Genomic DNA, 9,237 nt, shown 5'->3' on the forward strand with positions numbered 1-9,237 from the left:
CAGAGATGTTCCATACGAACGAAAAACGTTCACAAATTTGTTTACATCCTTGTTAGTGAGAATGTATCGTTTAACATGACAATCCACCACCTGACAGGTATGGGATATCAAGAACCTGATTAAACAGCATGTCATTACACAGGTGGACCCTGTGCTGGGGACAAAAGGCCACTAAAAATGTGCAGTTTTGTCACACAACATAATGCCACAGGTGTCTCAAGTTTTGAGGGAGTGTGCAATTGGCATGCTGACTGCAGGAATGTCCACAAGAGCAATTGCCAGAGAATGTAATATTAATTTCTCTACCATAAGCCGCCTCCAATGTTGTTTTAGAGAATTTGGCAGTAGGTCCAACAGGCCTCGCAACCGCAGACCATGTGTAACCACGCCAACCCAGGACCTCCTCAACCGCAGACCATGTGTAACCACGCCAACCCAGGACCTCCTCAACCGCAGACCATGTGTAACCACGCCAACCCAGGACCTCCCACGCCAACCCAGGACCTCAACCGCAGACCATGTGTAACCACGCCAACCCAGGACCTCCTCAACCGCAGACCATGTGTAACCACGCCAACCCAGGACCTCCTCAACCACAGACCATGTGTAACCACGCCAACCCAGGACCTCCTCAACCGCAGACCATGTGTAACCACGCCAACCCAGGACCTCCTCAACCACAGACCATGTGTAACCACGCCAACCCAGGACCTCCTCAACCGCAGACCATGTGTAACCACGCCAACCCAGGACCTCCACATCTGACTTCTTCACCTGCGGGATCATCTGAGACCAGCCACCTGGACAGATGATGAATCTGTGGGTTTGCATAACTGAAGAATTTCTGCACAAACTATCAGAAACCGTCTAAGGGAAGCTCATCTGCGTGCTCGTCGTCCTCACCAGGGTCTTGACCTGACTACAGTTCAGCGTCGTAACTTCGTAACTTCAGTAGGCAAATGCTCTCCTTCGATGGTCACTTCCCTGGAGAAGTGGGCTCTTCACAGTTGAATACCGGTTTCAACTGTACCAAGCAGATGTGTGGGCGAGAGGTTTGCTGATGTCAACGTTGTGAACAGAGTGCTGCATGGTGGCAGTGAGGTTATGGTATGGACAGGCATAAGTTACGGACAACAAACACTTGTATTTATTGATGGCAATTTGAATGCACAGAGATACTGTGACGAGTTCCTGAGGACCGTTGTCGTGCCATTCATTCGTCTCCTTCACCTCAAGTTTCAGCATGTCGCAAGGATCTGTACACAATTCCTGGAAGCTGAAAATGTCCCAGTTCCTTCATGGCCTGCATACCCAGACAGGTCACCCATTGAGCACGTGTGAGATGCTCTGGATCGACGTGTACGACAGTGTGTTCGAGTCCCCGCCAATATCCAGCAACTTCACACAGCAATTGATGAGGAGTGGGACAACATTCCACAGCCCACAATCATCATCCTGATCAACTCTATTCGCAGCGTGAGGCAGCGTGAGGCAAATGGTGGTCACTCCAGGTGCTGACTGGTTTTCTGATCTCTGCCCCTACTTTATGTTTAAGGTATCTGTGACTAATAGATGTTTCTGTTTTCCCAGTCATGTGAAATCAAAAGATTACGCCCTAATTTATTTATTTCAATTGACTGATTTCCTTACATGAACGGTAACCCAGTAAAATCTTTGAAATTGTTGAATGTTGAGTTTATGTTTTTGCTCAGTAAACATGTCTGCCTTACAGCATGTCTGAGACTGCCCTCTCCTGGTGACTAAATGCTACTACAGTAATTGACCCCAGAGTGATGCAGTAGAACATGGTTTTCCAATCTAAGAATAACAATAAGACCGTACCCAAAATTGCAAAAATGGTCCTCACCCTCCACATCCTCCTTGATTACCCCTGGTCCCATCCACCCTCCCTGATCCAAAATGGTCCCCACCCTCCACATCCCCCTTGATTACCCCTGGTCCCATCCTCGCTCCCTGATCCAAAATGGTCCCATCCACCCTCCACATCCCCCTTGATTACCCCTGGTCCCATCCACCCTCCCTGATCCAAAATGGTCCCCACCCTCCACATCCCCCTTGATTACCCCTGGTCCCATCCTCGCTCCCTGATCCAAAATGGTCCCATCCACCCTCCACATCCCCCTTGATTACCCCTGGTCCCATCCACCCTCCCTGATCCAAAATGGTGCTCACCTTTCTGACTCTGCTCAGGGTGCCGTTACTGCGTCGTTCCTCGTCTGATAGGTGACCGCTGCCAAAGCTCTCCATGGAATGAGAGTGGGATGAGATGGTCTGGCAGAGCTCCTAAGTAGAGGAGAGTGGAGTCGGGTACTAATTTAATGACTTGGTTTGATCACCACAAGCATCAGCAATGATTCCAAAGACAACACAAGGATCTATAAGATAAAGATGAAGAGAATAACAACATAACACACCTCAAAGGAGTAGTCTCTGTCCCGACACATCTTCATCTCATTCAGCAGCTTGGAGAGCTCCCCTGTCACAGCATCATCTGGGGAGGAGGAGGGGGGGGGGATGGGGGAGAGGGAGGAGTAGAGGGAGCGAAGGAGAGACGAGGGAGAGGAGAGAGATTACAAGGGGAGAGAGATTACAAGGGGAGAGAGAGGGGAGATATGGGGAGAGAGAGACGGGAGAGAGAGGAGATGGAGAGATATGGGGAGAGAGGAGATGGAGAGATATGGGGAGAGAGAGGAGATGGAGAGATATGGGGAGAGAGAGGAGATGGAGAGATATGGGGAGAGAGAGGAGATGGAGAGATATGGGGAGAGAGGAGAGGAGATGGAGAGATATGGGGAGAGAGAGGGAGAGATATGGGGAGAGAGATGGGAGATGGAGAGATATGGGGAGAGAGGAGATGGAGAGATATGGGGAGAGAGAGGAGATGGAGAGATATGGGGAGAGAGAGGAGATGGAGAGATATGGGGAGAGAGGAGATGGAGAGATATGGGGAGAGAGAGGAGATGGAGAGATATGGGGAGAGAGGAGATGGAGAGATATGGGGAAAGAGGAGATGGAGAGATATGGGGAGAGAGAGGAGATGGAGAGATATGGGGAGAGAGAGGAGATGGAGAGATATGGGGAGAGAGAGGAGATGGAGAGATATGGGGAGAGAGAGGAGATGGAGAGATATGGGGAGAGAGAGGAGATGGAGAGATATGGAGAGAGAGAGGAGATGGGGAGATATGGGGAGAGAGGAGATGGAGAGATATGGGGAGAGAGAGGAGATGGAGCGATATGGGGAGAGAGAGGAGATGGAGAGATATGAGGAGAGAGGAGATGGAGAGATATGGGGAGAGAGGAGATGGAGAGATATGGGGAGAGAGAGGAGATGGAGAGATATGGGGAGAGAGAGGAGATGGAGAGATATGGGGAGAGAGGAGATGGAGAGATATGGGGAGAGAGATGGGGAGATGGAGAGATATGGGGAGAGAGGAGATGGAGAGATATGGGGAGAGAGGAGATGGAGAGATATGGGGAGAGAGAGGAGATGGGGAGATATGGGGAGAGAGGAGATGGAGAGATATGGGGAGAGAGAGGAGATGGAGAGATATGGGGAGAGAGGAGATGGAGAGATATGGGGAGAGAGAGAGGGGAGAGAGAGGAGATGGAGAGATATGGGGAGAGAGAGGAGATGGAGAGATATGGGGAGAGAGAGGAGATGGAGAGATATGGGGAGAGAGAGTAGATGGAGAGATATGGGGAGAGAGAGGAGATGGGGAGATATGGGGAGAGAGAGGAGATGGAGAGATATGGGGAGAGAGAGGAGATGGAGAGATATGGGGAGAGAGAGATGGAGATGGAGAGATATGGGGAGAGAGAGATGGAGAGATATGGGGAGAGAGAGGAGATGGAGAGATGAGGAGAGAGAGGAGATGGAGAGATATGGGGAGAGAGAGGAGATGGAGAGATATGGAGAGAGAGAGGAGATGGGAGAGGGGAGAGAGAGAGAAGATGGGAGAGGGGGAGAGAGAAGATGGGGAGAGAGAGGGAGAGATATGGGGAGAGAGGAGATGGAGAGATATGGGGAGAGAGAGGAGATGGAGAGATATGGAGAGAGAGAGATGGAGATGGAGAGATATGGGGAGAGAGGAGATGGAGAGATATGGGGAGAGAGAGGAGATGGAGAGATATGGGGAGAGAGAGATGAGATGGGGAGAGATATGGGGAGAGAGAGATGGATGGAGAGATATGGGGAAAGAGAGGAGATGGAGAGATATGGGGAGAGAGAGGAGATGGAGAGATATGGAGAGAGAGAGGAGATGGGAGAGGGGGAGAGAGAGAGATGGGAGAGGGGGGAGAGAGAGAAGATGGGGAGAGAGAGGGGAGATATGGGGAGAGAGGAGATGGAGAGATATGGGGAGAGAGAGGAGATGGAGAGATATGGAGAGAGAGAGAGGAGATGGAGAGATATGGGGAGAAAGAGGAGATGGAGAGATATGGGGAGAGGAGATGGGAGAGGGGGAGAGAGAGGAGATGGGAGAGGGGGAGAGAGAGAAGATGGGAGAGGGGGAGAGAGAGAAGATGGGAAAGGGGGAGAGGAGATTGTGTATAGTCAAAGGAAGGGGGAAAAAATACAATATGTTTTCAACAATTAGCGTTAATTGTGACATGTAAGGCTGTTAAAGAATGGAGAGGTGAGAAAGAGAGCTGAAGTCAAAAGAGAAGAATCCTCTTTCTCTATCACTCTCTCTCTTTCAATCTACTTTTCTCTGTGGCCTCTTTCGGAATCAGTATCTAGCTTCTGCCACTGTGGCACACACACATCTTGGAGTGACCTGCTCACCGATGGTATTTCCTTCAGTGAAAACAGCTAGAGACAGAGTACTATAGTACATAATGATGATGGATCAAACTGTTTTTTTTTCTACTGAACAAATTACCTAAAGAGAGCAGACCTGGCCAAATACACGTCAACACCTTAATATGTTCCTCTCTGTGTGGCGGCGTTCTAATCCTGGAAGTAGTTCCTCCGGTCTGCCCCCGTTCACTGGCCTTCACAGACCTGAAAGTACCACTCTCACCCTCCCCCTCCCTCTCTCCTTTCTCCACCACACCCTCTCCCCTCCTTTCTCCACCACACTCTCTCCCCTACTTTCTCCACCACACCCTCTCTCCTCCTTTCTCCACCACACCCTCCCTCTCTCCTTAACACCCTCCCTCTCTCCTTTCTCCACCACACCCTCCCTCTCTCATTTCTCCACCACACCCTCCCTCTCTCCTTTCTCCACCACACCCTCTCCCCTCCTTTCTCCACCACACCCTCTCTCCTCCTTTCTCCACCACACCCTCCCTCTCTCCAACACCCTCCCTCTCTCCTTTCTCCACCACACCCTCCCTCTCTCATTTCTCCACCACACCCTCCCTCTCTCCTTTCTCCACCACACCCTCTCCTCCTTTCTCCACCACCCCTCTCTCCTCCTTTCTCCACCACACCCCCCTCTCTCCTTAACACCCTCCCTCTCCTCCTTTCTCCACCACACCCTCCCTCTCCCCTTTCTCCACCACACCCTCCCTCTCTCCTCCTTTCTCCACAACACCTTCTCTCCTCCTTTCACCACAACACCCTCTCTCTCTCCTCCTTTCTCCACAACACCCTCCCTCTCTCTCCTTTCTCCACAACACCCTCCCTCTCTCCTTTCTCCACAACACCCTCCCTCTCTCCTTTCTCCACAACACCCTCCCTCTCTCCTTTCTCCACAACACCCTCCCTCTCTCCTTTCTCCACAACACCCTCCCTCTCTCCTTTCTCCACAACACCCTCCCTCTCTCCTTTCTCCACAACACCCTCTCCTCTCTCCTTTCTCCACAACACCCTCTCTCTCTCCTCCTTTCTCCACAACACCCTCCCTCTCTCCTTTCTCCACAACACCCTCCCTCTCTCCTTTCTCCACAACACCCTCCCTCTCTCCTTTCTCTACCACACCCTCCCTCTCTCCTTTCTCCACCACACCCTCTCTCCTCCTTTCTCCACAACACCCTCCCTCTCTCCTTTCTCCACAACACCCTCCCTCTCTCCTTTCTCCACAACACCCTCCCTCTCTCCTTTCTCCACAACACCCTCTCTCCTCCTTTCTCCACAACACCCTCCCTGTCTCCCTCCCTCTCTCCACCATTCCCTCTCACCCTACAATAAAATGTGTTCAGGCGTGCACGAGCTGTGCTGAATGTGTATTTTCTGCTCCCTCCCTCTCTCTCCCTGCCTCAATAAAGATAATTAAAGGGGAGTGCGACTGGTGGTGATTGAGAAGAGAGAGAGTGCAGCGGGAATTCTATGAGAGATACCAGTGCACCACTCCAACTCAGCCACAAGGGGCAGTGTTGGATAAGGGGAAAACACTATTGAAGTTGACTGAGGTAGTACAGGTTCATACCAACAGGCAGTGCTCACCATGTGTGTAGTAGATACAGTGCCTTCGGGAATGTATTCAGACCCCGTTACTTCATCCACACTTTGTGTTACGTTACAGCCGTACACTTTTTCCCGTCATCAATCTACACACAATACCCCAGAAATGTTTTGCTAATTTATTAAGAATAAAAAATCTGAAATAGCACATTTAAATAAGTACTCAAAATCAGATCAAAATCAAATCAAATGTATTTGTCACATACACATGGTTAGCAGATGTTAATGTGAGTGTAGCGAAATGCTTGTGCCTCTAGTTCCAACAATGCAGTAATAACCAACGAGTAATCTAACCTAACAATTCCACAACTACTACCTTATACACACAAGTGTAAAGGGATAAAGAATATGTACATGAAGATATATGAATGAGTGATGGTACAGAACGGCATAGGCAAGATACAGTAGATGGTATAGTATATACAGTGCCTTGCGAAAGTATTCGGCCCCCTTGAACTTTGCGACCTTTTGCTACATTTCAGGCTTCAAACATAAAAATATAAAACTGTATTTTTTGTGAAGAATCAACAACAAGTGGGACACAATCATGAAGTGGAATGACATTTATTGGATATTTCAAACTTTTTTAACAAATCAAAAACTGAAAAATTGGGCATACAAAATTATTCAGCCCCTTTACTTTCAGTGCAGCAAACTCTCTCCAGAAGTTCAGTGAGGATCTCTGAATGATCCAATGTTGACCTAAATGACTAATGATGATAAATACAATCCACCTGTGTGTAATCAAGTCTCCGTATAAATGCACCTGCACTGTGATAGTCTCAGAGGTCCGTTAAAAGCGCAGAGAGCATCATGAAGAACAAGGAACACACCAGGCAGGTCCGAGATACTGTTGTGAAGAAGTTTAAAGCCGGATTTGGATACAAAAAGATTTCCCAAGCTTTAAACATCCCAAGGAGCACTGTGCAAGCGATGATATTGAAATGGAAGGAGTATCAGACCACTGCAAATCTACCAAGACCTGGCCGTCCCTCTAAACTTTCAGCTCATACAAGGAGTAGACTGATCAGAGATGCAGTCAAGAGGCCCATGATCACTCTGGATGAACTGCAGAGATCTACAGCTGAGGTGGGAGACTCTGTCCATAGGACAACAATCAGCGTATATTGCACAAATCTGGCCTTTATGGAAGAGTGGCAAGAAGAAAGCCATTTCTTAAAGATATCCATAAAAAGTGTTGTTTAAAGTTTGCCACAAGCCACCTGGGAGACACACCAAACATGTGGAAGAAGGTGCTCTGGTCAGATGAAACCAAAATTGAACTTTTTGGCAACAATGCAAAACGTTATGTTTGGCGTAAAAGCAACACAGCTCATCACCCTGAACACACCACCCCAACTGTCAAACATGGTGGTGGCAGCATCATGGTTTGGGCCTGCTTTTCTTCAGCAGGGACAGGGAAGATGGTTCAAATTGATGGGAAGATGGATGGAGCCAAATACAGGACCATTCTGGAAGAAAACCTGATGGAGTCTGCAAAAGACCTGAGACTGGGACGGAGATTTGTCTTCCAACAAGACAATGATCCAAAACATAAAGCAAAATCTACAATGGAATGGTTCAAAAATAAACATCAAGGTGTTAGAATGGCCAAGTAAAGTCCAGACCTGAATCCAATCGAGAATCTGTGGAAAGAACTGAAAACTGCTGTTCACAAATGCTCTCCATCCAACCTCACTGAGCTCGAGCTGTTTTGCAAGGAGGAATGGGAAAAAATGTCAGTCTCTCGATGTGCAAAACTGATAGACATACCCCAAGCGACTTACAGCTGTAATCGCAGCAAAAGGTGGCGCTACAAAGTATTAACTTAAGGGGGCTGAATAATTTTGCACGTCCAATTTTTCAGTTTTTGATTTGTTAAAAAAGTTTGAAATATCCAATAAATGTCGTACCACTTCATGATTGTGTCCCACTTGTTGTTGATTCTTCACAAAAAAATACAGTTTTATATCTTTATGTTTGAAGCCAGAAATGTGGCAAAAGGTCGCAAAGTTCAAGGGGGCCGAATACTTTCGCAAGGCACTGTACATATGAGATGAGTAATGTAGGGTATATAAACATAAAGTGGCATAGTTTAAAGTGGCTAGTGATACATGTGTTACATTAAGATGGCAAGATGCAGTAGATGATAGAGTACAGTATATACATATGAGATGAGTAATGTAGGGTATGTAAACATTATATTAAGTAGCATTGTTTAAAGTGGCTAGTGATACATTTTTTACATCAATTTCCATAAATGTCCATTATTAAAGTGGCTGGAGTTGAGTCAGTATGTTGGCAGCAGCCGCTCAATGTTAGTGGTGGCTGTTTAACAGTCTGATGGCCTTGAGATAGAAGCTGTTTTTCAGTCTCTCGGTCCCTGCTTTGATGCACCTGTACTGACCTCGCCTTCTGGATGATAGCGGGGTGAACAGGCAGTGGCTCGGGTGGATGTTGTCCTTGATGATCTTTATGGCCTTCCTGTGACATAGGTTGGTGTTGGTGTCCTGGAGGGCAGGTAGTTTGCCCCCGGTGATGCGTTGTGCAGACCTCACTACCCTCTGGAGAGCCTTACGGTTGTGGGAGGAGCAGTTGCCGTACCAGGCGGTGATACAGCCCGACAGGATGCTCTCGTTTGTGAGTGCTTTTGGTGACAAGCTGAATTTCTTCAGCCTCCTGAGGTTGAAGAGGCGCTGCTGCGCCTTCTTCACCACTCTGTTTGTGTGGGTGGACCAATTCAGTTTGTCCGTGATGTGTACGCTGAGGAACTTAAAACTTACTAACCTCTCCACTACTGTCCCGTCGAT

General features: G+C 48.3%; 1 protein-coding gene across 1 annotated transcript in view; it reads right to left on the bottom strand.

Moving 5' to 3' along the window:
• The window catches only part of LOC124013588 (ankyrin repeat and sterile alpha motif domain-containing protein 1B-like), a 474,760-nt gene that overhangs the window by 234,532 nt on the left and 230,991 nt on the right, over positions 1–9,237 (bottom strand). Inside the window, 2 exon segments of the mRNA XM_046327903.1 lie at positions 2,194–2,304; positions 2,436–2,512. Of these exon segments, the coding sequence (XP_046183859.1) occupies positions 2,194–2,304; positions 2,436–2,512 (188 nt within the window).

This window comes from Oncorhynchus gorbuscha, linkage group LG25 (genome assembly GCF_021184085.1).
Source record: "Oncorhynchus gorbuscha isolate QuinsamMale2020 ecotype Even-year linkage group LG25, OgorEven_v1.0, whole genome shotgun sequence".
Lineage (NCBI taxonomy): Eukaryota > Metazoa > Chordata > Actinopteri > Salmoniformes > Salmonidae > Oncorhynchus > Oncorhynchus gorbuscha.